Genomic DNA, 20,238 nt, shown 5'->3' with positions numbered 1-20,238 from the left:
AAATCTTAAAATTTTCAATGACTTATCTCCTTGTTACTTATAAATTGATACCTTTAGGGTTAAGTGGGTTCTTGAGTCTCAAATAACAAAAAGTTGACACAAAATACATTAGATTGGCGTTGTCATATTATGTTAATGCATACAAAAATAATTATTCAACATTCGGTTTAAAATAAGGTACACCGGGGCAAGTTGAATCGGGTGGAGTAAGATGAAACAGCGGGTTAACGTGATATTATCTAATCATAAGCAGTTTGAATGTCATAACATCAAACAATCATTTGGTCAAGGATAATTATGCAAATGATATTGAAATCTTTTTCAAAACATCTTTCTTTCAAAACATAATTCTTATTTAGAATTTACCTTACCGAATGAAACGCATGCTTAATATATGTCAATGTGAATGACATCTTATAGTATAAGCCTAATATAGGGTAACCAATATAATTTGGACCCCCATATATTTTGGACCCTCTGGGTCGTATTTTCATAAATTACACAGATTTAATAAAGAGATGACTTGAATTTTTAGAATCATTCGCTAAACTAGATTGTTATGCAAGAGCAGCAATCATTTCCTCACTGAAAATATCATTATTTGCCTTGAAATTATTTTTTGTTAATCTCGTCATCCGTGCGAGTGTCGCAACATGTTTACGAAGAGAGAATGTGATGCTGGGAAAACTTGCAGATGTAAACAAAAACGTTTATCATTCTAGCGCATTAAATTCGCAAAGTTCATCTAATCAGCCTTTGTTAATCAAGTAATTAGGATGTGATCCAGCATATTCAAGTGGCAGATTCTTAGAAAATCGTTTCAAGCGGGTTTAAGCAACGGATATCCAAAATATATACTTAAGAGGGTCCAAAATACATTGGGGTGTCCAAAACAGTGAAAACTGATGCTTCAAAATTCAGTTAATTTCATCCAATTTTCAGCCAGAAACGACCTTGTGGGTATTTTCAACGGACAATGGAGACTTTTACGGTCATACTAACATCATCATTATGTGTAACACCCTCTGAATCTGTTTGAGTTTGGCTTAAATTCAAACTAATGTCCTCTAGGGGTCCAAAATTCGACCGTTACCCTATATTGGAAACATCAATTTGCAATAGTAGTCTCGTGTAGTGATTTTTTTCTATGTTCGTCCGGGTTATCTGTAGTTTTATTTTCTAAGACAATTTGGTATTGATAAAAACTTTATGCATTTGAATGGTTTCAATGTTATGACTGCAAAAAAATGCTTCTTTTTCCAAGTAAAATTCCTTCTTTTTTGCAAAGTGAGCTTGACAACAGATTTAGTATGGGATGAAATGTCACTTGTCCTTGCAGAGCGTGATAAAAACGAAATAAAAAGGAATAGTGATTAAAACGACTAGTCATTAAACTGAAAAACCACTGCACTCTATTTACGAAGTGGGAACTATCCATTAGAATTGATTTAAAAAGTCACCCGTACACTCGATACCTTCCTACCGGCTTCTATGTGTTATAACTATTTAGCAATCAAAATCTATCCAATGATTCCGAAATGTAGCATAAAATAACTAATAAAAGTTGTATTGAAATCTCAAATTGCGCCAATCTTGCCTCACTTTGCACATCACTGTTTGTTGTTTTTATACATATTTCATGACATTTCCCGAACATTGATGTTTGCTTAATCTTGTTCTACATTTTCAATTTTTATTTTATCTGTAAATTTAGTTAAATTTGTTCTCATCATAAACAACAATGAACATATTCAACATGAACGTATCCAAAACTAAGTAAAAAGAAAATGGAGCTGAGGACTGTTCCGTTTAATTGCACTACCATTTTGCATTCTTTGACAGATACGCATTTCGACCTCAACTGTTAGATCATCTTCAGTGTCTCGTACTTAATCCGATATTCTTTTAACGCACATGTATTCCGCCAACATGTCCAGGTTTATCATCATCATATCTAAAAGTGTTTCAAAAAAACATTGATTGATTTCAAAATAAAAAGAAAAAGATTACATATGCTTACCTTAACGACAGACTTGTAAGAATCCCAAAATGGCCGCCACAATGGCCGACTTTGGCATCTACTCACGATTTCGAGGGCACAAATCTCTTCGTAAACATAACCAACGCACCTGATCTTCTTATTTTAACCTTATTACAAGTGAGCAAGAACAGAATAATACAATGCACTGTTGTGTGAAGCTTGCTTCTTAAGATTTGTGCGTTTGAAGTTTTGATGACGTCATTTCAGGCAAATTAGCACATAAAGAGTGTGTGCTGCAAATGGTATGAGTCATAGGTGTATGGTGTTTCCTCAAATGTATGAGTCGCACTAATGGTAAGTATTTGTTTTCCTTCATTATAAATATATATATATATGTACCAGACATTTGGAAGGAATGCAGACTTTTATGATTTATGACTTTCGGCAGACTGTAGTGGGCTGGACACATGAAGCGAATGCCAAACAAATTTAAACTCGTTGTAAAGACTTTTGCATTCGTTTCTCTCTAAATGGTTTCAAATTTATTATTAGAAAGGGGACTCTTTCTAGCAGAGTTTAAGTTTAACAGATTTTCGTAATACCATAATTATATGAGAAAAGTGGTAAACTACTAAAATCGAATTTATTTTAATTTTCCCCGATGAAAGATTTTTTAACCTCCAGAATCTTAATATATACAGCTAAGGCTAACTTATAACGAAAAAATATTTTAGGTTCATGAAAGTGCGATAATAATCGTGTTTCAACACACCGTGCGGTGTGGTTATGAGCGTTTTGATAATAGTAATTCGGTGCTTAATTCCCGGTCGGGTTATGTGGCCTGGGGCTGTTTATTTTGCCGGACAAGTCACATCATCGATCAGGATAAAGGGGGGTTTTAGGTTTGCATTTTTGATTATTTTCGTTAGTGGTGTTCTTTTCCTAGACCGTCAATTAATAATTTCGAAATTATGGTAAAATATATGACGGGTTGGGTCGAAGATGTTTCTACGGTCACCGGTCAACCTTCCTCGAATCTATTTCTACAAGTCACGATATTTTATAACCGGTTAACCGGTTGACTGGATTAACAGAAAAAAAAAATCGCTGCTTTTACCCGTCTCGACAACGCCCGCCATTTTCAATTTAATGCCCAGATGCGTGAAAATTAAAACAAACATAAAACTCCAAAAACCACTCCTCAACCCAAAGACCCGTAAAAGGATTACGGGATTTCCGAGCGAATATAAATAATCAGCCAAACACGACAAGCGCGTTTTTTTTTTGTTTTCTGTCCGCAAAATTAGAAAACCGAATCCGACGGCGAAAAAAATACCATAAGCCGCCCAAACCAAACTACCCAGGTCCAATAAATTCCATCATTTAATTTAATATTCATAATTTAACGTCTTTTGTTTCTCTCTCTCACGCGCGAGAGAGTGGAAAAATCTCCAACTTTACGACCCGCGTCCTCCCGCCCGCGAAAGTTGAGAAAAGGGTCCACCGAAGAAATCATTTTTTAATAAAGTGATAATGTCATTTTCGGCTTTTGTTCCTCTCTGTCTCAAGCAGCGCCAAGAATGAGATACGGCAAGAGAATGAGAGTGCGAGAGAGAGAGGAGCGGAACTAACTGTTCTCCTGTGTGCGATGATGAATTTACGGCTGGGCTCATCTCATTAGGCAAATTTATTAGTTTTGAATTTATAATTGGTCACTGCTCTCTCGCTAATGGATTTACGACTTGGGACCGTGCGTACGGGAGACAGGGTGCGTCTGACAACCCAATCCGCTGTTGTGGTTGATTTTTTGAGGTCCATTCTAGGATCGGTGTGTTTTATGGACTTCGTTCGACAGATGGCGATCATTGATTGCGGTTGATGGCTGGCTGCGATTCATCGTCCAAAGTCGTCAAATTGTTTTATGGGTTGGAATTATAGTTGTTTGAAAATTAAGAAGTGTAAGCAATATCCGGATGATCTGACACTAGGATTTTTTTTTTGCTTCTATCTTGTTTTTCAGGGAGGAGCTAGCTATGAAAATTGGACTGACCGAAGCGCGGATACAGGTAAGAAACTATTTTTTCTATTATTTACATTGCAAAGAATCATAGCTCAAGGATTGGTCTTTAATAGTATTTAATTTACGTCTTCAACATATTTGGAGGTTAATACTACACACTTAGAAAAAATCATGTAAATTTCCGTCACTGTGGATGCACATATTCAAGCAACACATATGACGTAAATTTAAACGCCCAAGTGACGTAATTTTCTGTCACATTAGACTGAATATTTAGTCATATGAAACGTAATGATGCACAATTCAGAAATTGTTTACGTATTATTGAACTAAATTTTACAAGAATGATGTATTATTAAGTCAGAAGACCTATATATTTACGCCATTAAATTGTTTACGTCCTGTGCAATAAATTTACGTCACGAGTAATTTTGTTTTTTTTCGTAGTGTTGTATGTACTCACATCTTCAAGTTCTCGTATGAACAAGTTTACTACGCTAATTAAATTATTCAATATTCTGCAATAAAGGACGTGTTTGGTATAATAGTATTAACTACAAATCTTGAACAGTAAGCTCCAGAGGTTGCTACTGCTCAAGGAACCAGGAGTTCGAGGAAGAGGGTACTTTAGGAGCTAATTGGACAATTGAAGGATAGTCTTTTAATCAGTTCAATTTTCAAGTGGCTATACTTAACTTGTGAAGCTACTACTGTTCGAAGTTCTGGTCAAGTTAGCTTGAGCCACTTCACGTGGAACAATTCGTCATTAAACTCATCGTTATCATCAAGTTTTCGAAAGCAGTTTTTTTTTTCAATCAAATCTAATGTTTTTTTGTTATAAAATACATACATTCACTGTGTTTCACTTGAATACGTTGAATACATTTTTACTGTCACAACAACAACAAAAAAAAAACTGTCCATCTATTTCTGGAAAATTGATTTTAATGAAACTTAACATACATATGTACAGATGAGTTAATTATTGGTAACATTAGGAAAAAAAATCCCAGCTCAGGTGAGATTTGAACTCACGATCCTTATATGCTGGACAAGGCAAGATAAGAATGATGGATGCTTGAGCCTTAAACAGCTTGACAGCAGGAAAAAATAGAGTGGAATTTGTGAAGAAGTTACTCGTCCTCTCGGTGAGATTCGAACTCTTGACTCCTTCCCACTAGATAGGCGCGTTATCATTACACCACGAGATGGTGTAATGGTAACGCGCCTGTCTAGTGGGTGGGAGTCGTGAGTTCGAATCTCATCGATAGGTCGAGTAAATTTTTCACAAATTCAAGTCCAATTTTTCCATTTCTCACTCAGGCCAGTAATTGTAAAGTCTAGCTTTTGGAGTTAAGTAAAACTTCCACTCGGCTGGTTAAGGTTGAAGGATTCGTCATTGATGTCACCGTCATCAATGAAATTTTGAAAGCAGTTTTCTCATTCAAAACATTAACGTTTTTATTAAAAATGTATTCACTGTATTGCATTCTCCATCTGGAATACAGTGAATACATTTTCAAAACGAATAATTGTGTTTTGCACGAGAAAACTGCTTTCGAAATTCCAATGATGACGGTAATATCAATGACGAATCCTTCAACCTTAAGCCGCAAACATCGATAATTAGTTTAAGCTTGCAAGCTGTTGAACATGCTTCACAGAAGCATCGTTAAGTATCCCGTGAACATGCCTCAATAGACTGAGTCAACAAAGTCGATTTTTCGGAACAAAGCTTTTTCGATTCCTTTTTGCGTCCAAAACAACTGTGCAAAATTTGGGAGCGATTGGTTGATTCCCCGTATTGCGATTGAAATTTGTATGGAATTTAGTACATATAGGAAAACGTGCTTTTTTGCATTTTTCTCATAAACTGAAATTTTTCCTCCGAAACGATCTAACTAATGAGGTTGAAGTATAAGAATATGCCGAAAAACTTTGCCGAAGACCGCAAAGTGATCCGACACTTGTAAAAAAAGTTATAACGTACACATTGCCCGGTGGTGCTTAACATTTAACATGTAAAGGAATAACATCAATAATAAAATCTCAATTTTTGGCCTAAGTTACCATGCGAATAACTTTTTTCATAAGCGTCGGATCACTTTGCGGTCTTCGACAAAGTTTTTCGGCATATCCTAGGCTATACTTTAACGTCATTTGTTACATGATATTAGACAAAAGAATTCAACTTAGGAGTAAAATGCAAAAAAAAGTTCGTTTTCCCATACTAAATTCCATACAAATTTCAATCGCAATGCGGAATACGGGGACGCAACCAATCGCTTCCAAATTTTGCACAGTTGTTTTGGACGCTAAAATAGTTTTATAAAGCTTCGTTCCGGGTTGATACGATAAAGTTTAAAGTTTCTCCATACAACGTTGACCCACTTTAATACCTCTATCTCCTAAGCTACCATAAAGCTATATTGTTATAGGAATAAAACTTTTGGTAATATGGGTGGCGTAGTAAGGGCCTATCCATAAACTACGTAGACTCTTAGGGGGGGACGGGGGGTCTGGCCAAAGTCTACGCTCCATACAAAATTTTTAAAATTTTGTATGAACAAAAGTCTACGGAGGGGAAGGGGGGGGGGGAGTGGTCTGAGGTTGCCCAAAATGAGTCTACGTAGTTCATGGACAGCGCCTAATGATTTGATGCCGACGAAAGTGTTGAAACCTTACGGAAGCTTGAAAGGTATGGAATACGTATTAACAACTTTGAATTAAAACGTACGGAATTCAAAGAATCCCTGAGTATTCCGATGGTGCACTCATTCAAGGATTAAGATTGACTTCAGATATGCATTTTTGAATTTGCTAGAATCTCCAAGATTTCTTCACGAAACTCCTTCCATGATTCCTTCTTGGGTTTTACCCTGAATTTCTCCCGGAGTTCCTCCTTTTATGTATCCTGTGTTTTTCTTCGCAGTTTGCCTAATGTTTATTTTTGTTTTTCTTTTTTTTCAAGCAGCTCCTCCCGAGATTCCGTCCAGAATGTTCTTTCAGGGTTTATTTCGTGATTTTTTCAGGAGTTACTTCTGGAATTTCTTTATTTTTTTCTTTTAGGATAACTTACATAGAATAGAGCTTTTTTGGGAATCCCTTCCTAAGTTCTTCCGATGATATCTAATTAGTGTTTTTTTTTCACGGAGTCATCCATGGGTTTCTTCAGACATGCTTTCAGCGATTCCTTCTGAAAATCAAAGATCAGGATTCTTCCAGAAATTTCTTCAAGAATTTCATTAGAAAAACTTCCGCGTATTCACAATATTCAATTTAAAATATTCCTGGAAATTCCATCCGAATTGTTTTATGAGATTCCTCTATAAATTTGTCCAAATCTTCCTTCAAAAAATATTGTATTGTATTTTATGTTTTATTCCCCAAAAATTTTCTCCAGAAATATCCGTTTAATATATCTATTTGTATAGGTATTTCTTGTCGAAGTTCAATAAATATTTGTTCAGAAATTGCTCTAGAGATTTTTTCAGAAATTTATCTAGAAAATGCTTGCAGAATTTTCTCTATAGAATTTTGCATTATTCACAGAAAGTAATAATAATTCATGCAGAAATTCATCCAGAGATTTTTTTTTCAAAATTTTCTCCAGATTTGCCTTTATGTGTTTTCTCAGAAATATCTCCAACTTTCCTTCTAATGATAACTTTATGAATTTCTCCATGGATTCTTTAGGGATTTATTTTGATATATTTCCAAGGAATATCTGCAGAAATTCCTTTAGAAATACCTCAAGAGTGTTTACTAGGTATGCTTACAGAAGCTTATCTACGCATTTCTCTAAGAATTCCTCCGGAAATACTTTCACAGATTGCTCCAGAAATACTTTCATGAAAACCTCAAAGAATTACATTCGAGAATTTCTTTAGGAATTTTCCTAATCATGCTTTTCTAGGAATCACACCAAATTAAAGATCATCGGGTAAAACATTTCCCGCGATTTTCTTTTACTTACAGATATTCCACTAACACGCCCAGGTTCATCATCATCACAATCCCACCAAGGGTTTTCCGAGAAGTTTTACTGGCATTTCTCCAGGAAGTTCTTCGGAAATTCCTCCTGGGAATCCTCCAAGAATATCCCTGCGATTTCTTCAGATTTTCCTCTAGAGATTCATTCGAGATTGCGTCATTCTGCAGAGATTCTTTCAGAAATTCCTGGTCGGATTGCTTCTAATTTTTTTAAGAATCCTTCCAAAAATATCTACAGAGCTTTCTTTAGAATTTTAGAGATTTCTGCAGGAAAATCAGTAAGGAATTTCTTCTAAGTTCTTCCATGGAGTTTTTCAGAAATTCTTCTAAAATTTTCTCTAATAATTCTACAATGGTTCCTCTGGAAATTCTTTGCAGTATTCCTCCAGGAATTCCTTGAGAAATTTCTTCAGGGAATATGTTTGGAAATTTTTCCTACGCTTCTGTTGGAAATATCTCTTGGGGTTCCTTCAGAGATTTTATTACAAGTTTTATTTATTGTGTTTGTTGCCGAAGGGTAAGGTGTAAGATCGGAGACTGACTTCTTTCAGCAGATCGAAAGTCCTGATTTCGTGGATAAGCTAAAGCTGAAATTCATTAATTTACTAGTTCAATTCCAATAAGAATTCAGATTGGGTTTCTTACAATTATTCAGTGCGATCTTCTCTATTCCCTTACTGTCTATTCGGCAAACATCACTTGGCATCGGTAGTCCCGGATCTAATTGTGTTTACTCTAGTAAATAAAGATGTATGAATTCCGTGCACTTCTCAAGGTATTCTACTAGCACGTACTTACTAACTTATTGAAATAATAACTAAACTTATTCACTCGCTAACTGAACTACGCTTCTCTAGACGGTATACTTTTTATCTTTCCCTTCGCAATTGTCTCAATTCCATTTCCATTTTGATCCCTATAATATTTCATACTTTTTCTCAATTTGATATGACCAGCTTCGAAATAGTATCGCAACAGTGTTATACGTACATTTTTAACTTGTAAACTTTTACCCAAGCACATTTATAGTGCTCTGAAGTGATACGGCACTATGAGAAATCAGTGATATCATTTTGATGGCCTACATTTAGGTAATTTCGGCAATTAATAACTGGAAGGCATATGTAGTCGCTTCCCTAACAGGCTAACAGGGACACTTTGACGTCTCACATTAAAATCTGATTCAGTATGCCCCCTTAGGATTAGAAATTCCTAGACCAAACTCAAGCTATGAAAGCAACTAGAGCGAACAAAAGGCAAACAGCCAGGAAAAACACGAATACAGGATTGACTGATGGACCAACAACATTCATGAAACCTCGTCAATCCTGCGATCGTAAATTGTTATCCACTACACAGCAAAAAATTTCTTGTGATATCACATCATTTTCGCTGCATATCAGTCGCGTCGTAAAAGTGATGTACAGATTACATCCTTCCTATGCAGCAAGTTAGCCGCCGCAGCTTGAAAGTGGGTCTATGTAGCAATCGCTAGAACCGGACCAATAGATGAATCATATGTAAGTAAAATATTGGCATGGATTCGTACACTGATCCGTTGATTGTGAGGTATCCCGACTAGATGATTCTAACAAAAATATAACATAATTATAACAAACCATGATATGTATAACTCATTGTGATATAATCATGTTTAACATCATTGGTGTTTAAAAATATTATAACTCAATTGTATCATATTATGTTATAAATGTCATTCAATAACTCATTGTGAAATAATTTAGTTCTGATTCTTTGACATTCAGAACATCATTTTACATAATTGTATCAAAATATGATAGAAACTAGTTTTCTTGAAGCTAAAATTTATATCATATTGTGTTATAATTTTGTTCTGATTATAACAAAATAGGTTATTATTTTGATTAGACCGGTGTACTTTTTGTTACACTTTTTGTTATTTTAACATCATCCTGCATCTAGTTTATAACAAAATAAGTTATAGAAAAATTTCAAATCATCATAACACAATGTGTTATATACTTGATATATTTTTCTAGTCGGGATATCCCTTACCTCTCGGCTATTTCACCGAGTTAAAAGGTGGATGATAAATATGATACTGTTTCTAGGTATCTGCTGGAATGGGTTTGTTGACACTTTCCGGTGCCAACTACGGTGTATGGTATGTGGGGGCAAGATGGGTCAGGGGGCAAGATGGGTCAGTACCGTTTTCAATCGCACAATATAAGTTTTGAATCTTTCAATAATTTTCCCAGATGAACGACGGGGATACACAAAAAAGTGGTATATTGTTTTGAAAATTCTATACGTTCCTCGCACAGAAAAAATAAAATATTTTTTCGTTATACTCCTTATGCTATACATTCCATATAACTACGTGTATTGTGTAGACGGGGCAAGATGGGTCACCCTAATTTTTCGGTATGTTTGCATTGTTTTTGAAAATGTTTTATTTTTCATGGAAAGGCTATTTTGTGACCTACATTATCGAAGCGATGAGAGCACTGAAAATTTGAGAACATATTTTTTAAATTTTCCTTCAAAAAATATAGGTTTTCAAAGTCCGTTTATGGCTACCCGAACAAAAATCTTCTAGTTCTGAGAATAATCTACCGATATGTTTCAACACTTTCTTCATGTAATCTGTACGTCTATGAAGCTTAGATGTATAGAGAAAAACTAGAAGATATAGTATTTTTTGTTGGAGGAAAATCGAGTTTTCTTATAGCTGACCCATCTTGCCCCGTTAAAATGAGGTGGGGCAAGATGGGTCAAGTTTTGAAAATTGTTTGTCAAGACGCAGGTTTCAAACTTTATAACCTTTTTATACTCTTATATCATAGCTGACTAGTGTATCTGAGAGTCGTGGTAGAATACAGAGAAATGCGATTTATATTCAGAAAGTTATAAGGATCCATTTCTTAGGTGACCCATCCTGCCCCCACTTACCATACATGGTTGTTGGAAAACGATGCAACAGAGTGAAATTACGTTAGAAATTGGATACGTCGCCAGAAAGTACGCTCCTGGATATTACAAAATTATTTGCTGTGTAGGGTAACAGGGCAAGATATATGTTGCGTGTTGTATTTGTCCTTCTGTGATGTCCAAAATTATTACGCATTTGTAAGGTTCCACTACAATATGCTATATTTTAATGTGCATTTGTAGTGCTTCATTATTTTTCGAAATAATTTCTGCAGAAATTGCTTCAAATATTCCTCCAGGAGTTTTTTTTTCTCAGAAGTTCTTTCAGAAATTGCACATAACTCAAAGAATTTTTGAACGAACCTCTGAATAGAAATCCTAAAGGAATTTATAAAGAAATCCCTGGGAAATTTTCTAAAGCAACACCTTTGAAAATTCCTGGTGATACCTTTGAGGATTCCTAGAAGATATTCTTGAAATTTTTTGCACAATCCTTAAGCAAATTATGAAGTTATCACTGGAGGATTTCCTGGTTGAATGTCTGGAAGAATGCCTGAAAATTTTCCTTAAGATACCTCCTTAAAGAAACCATGAGAAACTTCTGAAGGGGCTCACAAAATACTCCCAAGGAAAAATTGCTTAAGAAATTTTTGAAGAGATTCTTGTAGAATTCTGAAGCAAAAAGGTACTGAGGATTTTTTTAAATAAATCTTTTAATAAGCTTTTGAGGGTTGACTGAAGGACTTTCTGAGTGAATCCTTGGAGGAACCCATAGAGATGTTACCCTTTAAGGGGTAAATTTTTGATGAAAATCCCGTAGAATGCAAAAAAATAACTGAAGAAATTTCTTAAAAAGAAAATGATTTTTTTTGCAGGAATTGTGGATATTATACCTGGAAGAACTAAAGAAACATCTGCAAATAATCATAGACGAATTAACTCAAAAAATCTTTTAAAAATACCAATTAATATACCAGAATGTGTAGTAATTTCTGCAGGAGTTGCTGAGATTTTTGAAGAAAGTTTTTGAAGCATCACCGGTATTTTTTTTAAAGTATCCCAGAAGAGAGATATGAACAAAACCTAAGCAATCGCTGGTGGATTTCCTAAAGGAGCTTCTGTAGAAACCGCTGAAAGAACTCTCACAAGAATCTCATGAGAGTTTTCAAGAAAAAATTCTATATAAATACCTGAGAGAATTTCAATAAATGGAGTTGTACAGAAGGGAACCAACCAGGACAAATCCCAACAATTTCTTTAAAAAATCCTGGAAAATGTTTGTCTAATGAAATAAAAACCCTAGAGGAATCTCTGGAAGAATCCTCGAATGTGTGTGATGAAATTTGCACCTTCTGTAGACATTTTTGGAGGAATTTCTGGATTTTGTTTTTATACGCCTTTTTCAAAATTTAGGTGAGGAAAATGGTTTTTTGTTGATGCGGAAGTAAATGATTTATGAAATCCAGCACACAAAAAAAAAATCTCATTCAATTAAAATATATATATCGAGTCAACAATGGCAAGTTTTTTTTTGTGTTTTGGTTTGGAAATGCTCCATAACAGCACTGATCACGAACAAATGGCAGCATAGTTGTCCCATCTTCCCGGTGCACACGGAAGTAGTAGAAATGGCATCCACATGACTACAGATGCGGCACCGCTCGAAAGTTCGTTGAAGTTCAACATCTAAACCAGAAGGCTGCGATTTTTGACGATATCGACACTGATTCTTCATTAGGGCCTAACTGACATTTTCGATTTCATTTCATCGATCCTCTCTTTGTGTTATTACGGAAAGTGTATTATGTTTTCCAAATATTTGTCGTTTGAAATGCGAAGACGACGACTAAATCTTGTTCTAGAAACAAAAAGAATAATGATTTTGTTTGTTTTGATCAAGTTATTAGCGAAAGTGAGAGTCGACGAAGAGAAATCGATCAAGTCAGTTAGGCCCTTGAGAAAAATTATTGTCGATATGTCTTTCCTCCATGTGGCGTACTGGAAGGAACTATCGCGCGATCACACTACTGAGCGCTACCTACACCGATTGCAAGAGAGTTCGTGGGGCAATATCAGGCTGGGTTTATGGGTGAACGCGCTACAACGGACCAGATGCTCGCCATCCGCCAGGTGTTGCAAAAATGCCACGAATACAACGTGCTCACACATCACTTGTTCATCGATTTTAAATCGGCGTATGATACATCGATCGAGAACAGCTATGGCAGATTATACACGAATACGGATTCCCGGATAAACTGATACGGTTGATCAAGGCGACGATGGATCGAGTGATGTGCGTAGTTCGAGTAGGCTCAGTGTACCAGTTATGGCTATAGTACCTCAAATTCGCCATAGTTGAATTTAAACCTTTAAAGATACAAATCAACAAGAAAAAAATCGTGAACAATAGATCACGATCACAAAAGATGATTGCAATCCTTCAAACTTCACAATTTGCTCAAATTATGGTAGAAATAAATCATTTTCCTTAACTTTTCGGCCTTCTTGCACCCTATTTCGCCATAGTGTACCAGTTATGGCAAATCCCATAAGGAATGCATGTAAATAGTGCGAAGTGGAACCCAAATTAACAAATGTGTCCATAACTGGTACAGGGTTCCTATCATTGGCACACGCCGTAATAAATACTAAATGTAGTTTTGGCTCCGGTTTTACATTTTTCCTGTAAAGTATGAAAACTAATCTATCATTTGACTTGTTGTTTACATTCGTCAGTCTTCTTCTTATTTTTGTAGAAATAGTTTTTCTTAGGTGGTGCGATAACTGGTACAGGCACCCTATCAGGGGCACTCGCGAGTCCCTTGCTGTTCAGCATTGCGTTAGAGGATGTAATAAGGGGAGCGGAGATAAACACAAGTGGAACGAAGTCCATTCAGCTGCTTGGTATCGCTGATGATATTGATATTATTGCTCGTAAATTTGAGACGATGGCGGAAACGTACATTCGACTAAAGAGTGAAGCCAGGCGAATCGGATTAGTCATTATTGTGTCTATTCGAAGACAAAGTACATGATAGAAAAGGGCTCCAGGGAAGAACCACCGCGCTCGTCATTTCGAATTTCTATCGACGGTGATGAAATCGTGGTGGTTGAAGAACTCGTGTACTTGGGCTCACTGTTGACTGCCGACAACGACACCAGCTGAGAAATTCTGATACGCATTATGGCGAGCTTACTTTGGACTCCGCAGAACTCTAAAAGTTCCATCACACAAAGTTGACTACACTAAATTCTGTTTTTACGCGATTGATGCGTTCGCGCAAAAAAAGATCGTGTAAAAAAAGTTCGCGTAACTTCGGAGAAATCGCGCAAAAAAAAATCCAAAGGAAATTTTTTTTACGCGATTTGTTCTCCGCAAATGACCAAAATCGCGTAAAAAAAAGTCGCGTAACTTCGAGAAAATCGCGTAAAAAAAGTCGTGCAAAAAAAAATCGCGTAAAAAAAGTCGTGTACAAAAAGAATTCAGTGTATTTACAAAACGCTGAGTCCTTTGCCATCATGTACTTAGTCTTCTGAAGAACCGCTAGACATCTGTTTTTATGAGATTGCAGGTGCTACTTTTTGCAATTTTCTTTATCGGTATCTTGAAAATTTTCATGTTATGTTATAGGAAAAATTCCAAGAACTATTATTAGCCGCACGAATAAAAAACTCCTAATTAATCCATAATAAAACCACTTTGGTTTCTAATCACCGCACCCCTAATTGCAGTAGCTACACGGACTCCACCGGAGAAACAAATAGACATCAAATTAATTAGGGCTAAACAAAGTCTCGGCAAGAGCCTGCCAGGGACCCACAGCGCGTTTTGTGAATTAACTAACCCGTCGTGGTCGTCGTAGACTTGTAATTTTTAATTAAAAATCATAACCGACGGCTACCGCGCGCGCGGCGAGAGCCACAGCACTAATGTTGAACATTTCGCGCGGCTCCGATTAGCCGTAAATAGCACTCTTCTATAGGTACTCTAGTGCCCATTAGGCCCTCACCCGGCCCAGTCGCCAACAATCAACAACCCCCATGTTTGCTGATCAGCAGCAACCAGCCAGCTACGGAGGAAACACCAGGTAAAGTGCTCACGCACGCACTGCACCGCGGCCGGCGGACCAACAATCAGCGAGTGGTGGCGGCGCGGCGGATCATAATTCATCGACAGCGCAGTGGGGCGATGGCGGTGGTGGCGGCCGCGGCAGCGGCCAATCTTGAAATTAGATCACGCGTAATTAAGCTTAATTTCTATGGGGCCATTTGCCGAGGCCGTTTTCTATTAACATAATTCAAAATGATAAAAATAAAATTCAATTAGGGCCATTTCGGGTGTCCCTCTCCTGCGATGCGATAGTGGGGAGTTTGGGAAAACTAGTTCTCATTTTTTTCCTCTCCTTATTATTCGGGAAATGGGTGATCGCGACGGGACGATACGGTCATCGCAATATAAACAGTGAGGGAGGGGACCATCCGCACGGGCAAGGTGTAAAATCATCGGTCGTAAAAAGGCTAACTAATTAAAGCCATAAATTTAGCTAATGCTACTCAAGACTAATCGGGGACTGCCTAAATCGGTTTCCGAGAAGTGGGAGTAAAATGGAGGAGAAGGAGATGTTGGCACTGTGGGCTGAAATTGTTATGTTCAAGATTAAGTAATACAGTAAATTTCATATCATTTCAATCAGCCACAGACTAGTGTTGATAGATAAACAGAAAAATACGCTTTTTTATATTACTTTACAAATTTTGACAACTATTCAGTTTGTTTCTTTTTTGTTTTACATGAAATTTAGCATTTACCTATTGATAATGATTAATTAATTTATGCACAAAGATTAAAAGATTCTTGCAGAAATTCCTCAAAGGTTTTCCTTTTGAAATTCACATTTTATCACATTTTTTCCGGAAATATCTCAGAAATTATATTTTGAATGTCTCAAGAGATTCTTTCAGGTACTACTCCAAGTATTCAGAGATTCTTCTAGAAGTTCCTCCAATAGCTCCTTCAGGTATTCTTTGGATATAGGGTGGGGCGGGACAAGATTGGTCACCTAAGGATGCATCACCATAACTTTGTAAATACAAACCGTATTGGTTTGTATTCGTCCGCTACTCTTCAATACACTCAGTTAGCTATGCTAAAGGTCGATAAAAAGATCATTAAATACAAAATATGATGTTAAACAAGCAGTTTTAAAAAGTGATCGATTTTGCGCCGTGAAAAAAGGGCGGGGCAAGATGGGTCACCTTTTAGGTAATTCACATTTTCTCAACGAAAAACGTCAAAATATAAGATTTGTTCCGCATTCATATATGCTCCATATCCATACTGAGTAAACAAGAGCTACTAGTAAACATTTTATAAATTTATTTGGGATATAAAAAACTTTACGATTCGAGTGGTCCTCAGGCGACTTGAAAATCGATGTTTTCACTAAAAAATTATCATAATTTTATGTTATAATTTAAAGCGTTCATTCCGCTTGATTGAAGTCAGTTATGAGATAGTCTTGTAATAAAAAATAAATAACTTTTGAATGCTCCAAAAATACGTTTAAAATTGATGGTGACCCATCTTGCCCCGCGACCGTTTATATGGAGATTATATGGGATGTATCGCATAAGAAAAATGGCTAAAAACCATTTTATTTTTTATTTCCAATGAGAGTGAATAATTTTTCAATCAATGCCCCAATCTTTTGTATACTCATGCTGGTCATCTAACAAAATTATTAACATAATCAAAACATGAGTAATGCGCCCGAAAATGGCACTGACCCATCTTGCCCCGCCCCACCCTACATATTCAGGATTTTTTAAGATTTTTTTAACAGATTCTCTTTACAATCACTGCAGGAATCACTCCAGAATCAATTCATAAGCAGTTTCAAAGATTTAGTTTAAAGAATTTTTTCTATGAATACCTACAGAACGATTTCTAGGTCTTCCAGGTGTTATTTCAGAGTTTCCATTAGAAACTATGTTTTTTTTTATTTCTTCAGTAGTTCTCTAAATAATTTCTCCAGGATATTCCTTCAAAAATTGCATAAGATTTTTTCTGAGAATTCCTTAAAAAGTATCTCCAGCAGTTTTTCGAAGGATTCCTGCAGAAAATCTTCCAAAGATCCTGCGATTTTTTCAGACAATTTTTTACGAGATTCCATCAGCAAGTTCTTTACGGATTTTCTAGGAATCCCTCCAGAAATTCTCTTGCATTTTTCCTTCGAATTACATTCAGAGTTCCTCCAGAAGTCTCACAAGATTTTTGGTTTTCAAAAGGTGTTACTTCAGTTTTTCTCCTAGGCATTATCCTATTCATTCATGCGGGAATTGATCAAGAGATAACTACAGAATTTTTGTTAAGCAATTCCAACAAAAAGGTATCTCCAGGTGTTTTTTAAAGAATTTCTTGAAATAATCCTCCAAATGCCTTCATGAATTCTTCAGTAATTTTTGTGCAATTTCTTCTCCGGAAGGATTTCTGGAAAAAAATTGCCGAAAGAGTTTCTAAAACAAACCTTAATAGAAATTCTAAACAAATCTTTGTAAGAATTTCTGAGGGAGTCCGTGGAAGTTTTTCTAAAGAAATCGGTGGAAAAAATCTGGAAGGCTTTTAGATAGGAGTTTCCGGACGAATCTCGTAGAGCTGTATTGGACAAAATCCAGAGCATGTAATACAAAAAAAAGTTCCTAGAATAATTTATGAGATAATTTTCAGAAAACTGCGAAGAAAATACTGAAGGAAACTAAATGTTTTCTGAAGGAATCAATGGAGGTATTCTTGAAGATTTCTTAGATAAATCTCCGAAGTCTTCCATGGCATTTTTTTTTGTAAAAAGTCCTTGGTAGATTTTCTGAAGGAATTGTTGGAGTAATTTCTGAGGAAATTTCAAGAGGATTGTTGGATGAATTTTCGAAGTTATAAAATCGAATTGAAATGATTCTTTAATAGTCCCGGAACGACCCGCATATACCTGAAGGGCACAAAAAAAATGTCGAAAAAAAAATACCTGAGCAACCTTATTTTATCCAGTATGGTGGAAGAGAGGCACTCGTGGATATGTACCGGGAACCGAGAAACAAAATCGGCGGTAGACTTCCGTAGACGATGCGAGGGTGAAAGTACGGCAAACGCTCTCACATTGCCCGTTCTGCATCACTGCTCAGAGATTGATTTTCTCACAAACTGCCAGAGATGGAATTGTTCTCATCATGAAGCAACTCACGAGGGGAAAACCAACAACTCACGGTGCCGAGAGTAAGCCGTTTGTGAGTTTATTCGCACCCACTTGCTTCATGAGTATAAAGCAAAACAAAAACACTTATGAGTTTTTATTCACGCAGAACTTGTGGAGGTGCTAGAAGTGCTTTTTAGTGCGATTTAAACAGCAAAACAACTAATTATCCATTAGAAAGTAATGTTTTGCGCTTCATTGTTGCTTAAAAAGTAGAACAATCAGCCATGTCAATGCGCTTTTCATTAAACTGAAAAATGTTCAGAGCGGCTTCGCGAATCAATCACGAGAGTGCGACCAGCTTCGTTAGCTCGCGAGGAAAGAAAGTGCGAATATATTCAGGCTTCTGTTGTTCACGAGTAGGTTAGCTTTGCGTTTGGGTCTGCTCAGCTGATATCCTCACTATTTTCCATAGCTGCAAACCGCCTGCGGTACACTCATCAACAGCCATCGCTGCAAGCAAGAAGGCGAAGGATGAAATCTGCCAAATTCATTCATTTCTCGCGTGACATGCTAGTTAGTTCGTATCATTCGGAAAGAGTGATACCAGAATCTGGAATCCAACGGTTGTCTTGTGATGGTCGCGATAAATCGCAGTACTGAGGTACACCATAGAAACATAGTTTGAGCAGCTCTGATTTAACAGAATAACTGCGCATTTAGTAGTTCAGCTTTGGTGGGACCAAGCTCTATGAAACCCCAGCACTGTCAAATTGGCAAGGGCCCCTTGTCAATCGAATTAAAACACACAGTAATGTAAAACTCAGATAATCAACAGAATTTCGAGGCGATTGATCAACAATCATTTGGTATCGAAACCCATCCCACAAAAGATCGAATGAATCCAATGAACCGGCTGCTAATGAGTGAGTGTTGTTTCCTGGCACTGCACCGTCAAAACCCTCCACCGAACCCGCGTGCCGAAAAGCTGGCATAAAATATGGATTTTTGATTGGAACGAAAATGGCTAATAAAAACAAATTAATTTAATTTATACTTTTACGAGCAAACCGCGTGGTGCATGCAACATGGCTGGCTCTCCGCCCGGCGTCGCATTAGAAGGAGGAAGAGAGCGTGGTGGTTGATGTTGGTTCGGTTTGTTGATTATTGGGAAAATGCGCCGGTTGGCTGGAGTTGGGCGAACGCGTGAGTGAGAATTGAGGCGCCACCATCTAGGAAAACTCTGAAGTGTGAGCGAGATGGTGAAAGCTGACGTCGCCGGTTGGTCGAGCGCTTTTCTCGATTTTTGACGTTGGCTGCTAATGACGTTGCGTGATGGCTAATTTTGTTTTATGTTGCGGGAGATTACCGTTTTTCTGTAGCGTTGTGTGCGGCTCCACCTCGACCGATCGGGCAAAGGGCATTAAAATAAGCTGAAACAAGTATTTCATCCTGGAACTTAACTCTAAGAGTTTCATTTAGGAAATAGTTGGGGAATGATAAAGTGACCCACATCAAGAAACCAAATTGTTCAAATCAATCACAATCTTCCACGACCGCGCAATCAGGAAGCTCGGAGACTCAATGGCCACCACCATGGCTGGTCCCAGCTAATAAAACTTAATAAATTCAGAGTGATTTTAATTGCCAGCCTATATTACCTGGCTGTCACCTTCGGTGGGTGCGAGTTGGCTTTTTTTCACCCAACCAGCCAGCACTACTTGTGTTCGTGTTGAAGTAAAAAGCTTTAACTATGCGCCATATCAGTAGAGTCCATTTTCAACACGGCAGTCAGCAGCAGTAGTAGCAACTGGTTTTAGTTCAGTCGTAGCCATTTTTACGCTTCCATTTACAGAGACTACTTCTCAGCTTAAAGACAGCGACAGTGGGTCAGAGCTTTTGATTTAGTATCGATGATTGATTATCTCTCACTTTATCAATTGAGACGCTTTGCGTCAATACACCGATGACCCGATTTTGGGTAGAATTTTGGGCTGACAAAATCGGGACATTTTTATATTGTTTTTTTTTTATTTTCAATCAAGTTTAACGTCAATTTCTTGATTTTGCTTTGGCTGACCAAGCCATGTGGGAAATTACACTGTTGAAAAAATGCTGTGACATCCATGTGCACAACAGAACAT

At 36.9% G+C, this 20,238-nt stretch overlaps 1 protein-coding gene across 2 annotated transcripts in view; it reads left to right on the top strand.

Annotated features, from left to right (window-relative positions):
- LOC109415477 (homeobox protein aristaless) overlaps positions 1 to 20,238 on the top strand; it is a 295,050-nt gene that overhangs the window by 225,378 nt on the left and 49,434 nt on the right. For both annotated transcript variants that reach the window (XM_019699753.3, XM_019692779.3), the window contains exon 3: positions 4,002 to 4,047. In XM_019699753.3, coding sequence (XP_019555298.3) covers positions 4,002 to 4,047 — 46 coding nt within the window. The remainder of the gene's footprint in view (positions 1 to 4,001; positions 4,048 to 20,238) is intronic.

This window comes from Aedes albopictus, chromosome 2, assembly GCF_035046485.1.
Source record: "Aedes albopictus strain Foshan chromosome 2, AalbF5, whole genome shotgun sequence".
Classification (NCBI taxonomy): domain Eukaryota; kingdom Metazoa; phylum Arthropoda; class Insecta; order Diptera; family Culicidae; genus Aedes; species Aedes albopictus.
Note: the sequence above shows the minus strand (reverse complement) of the source record. Positions and strands in the feature narration are given on the sequence as shown.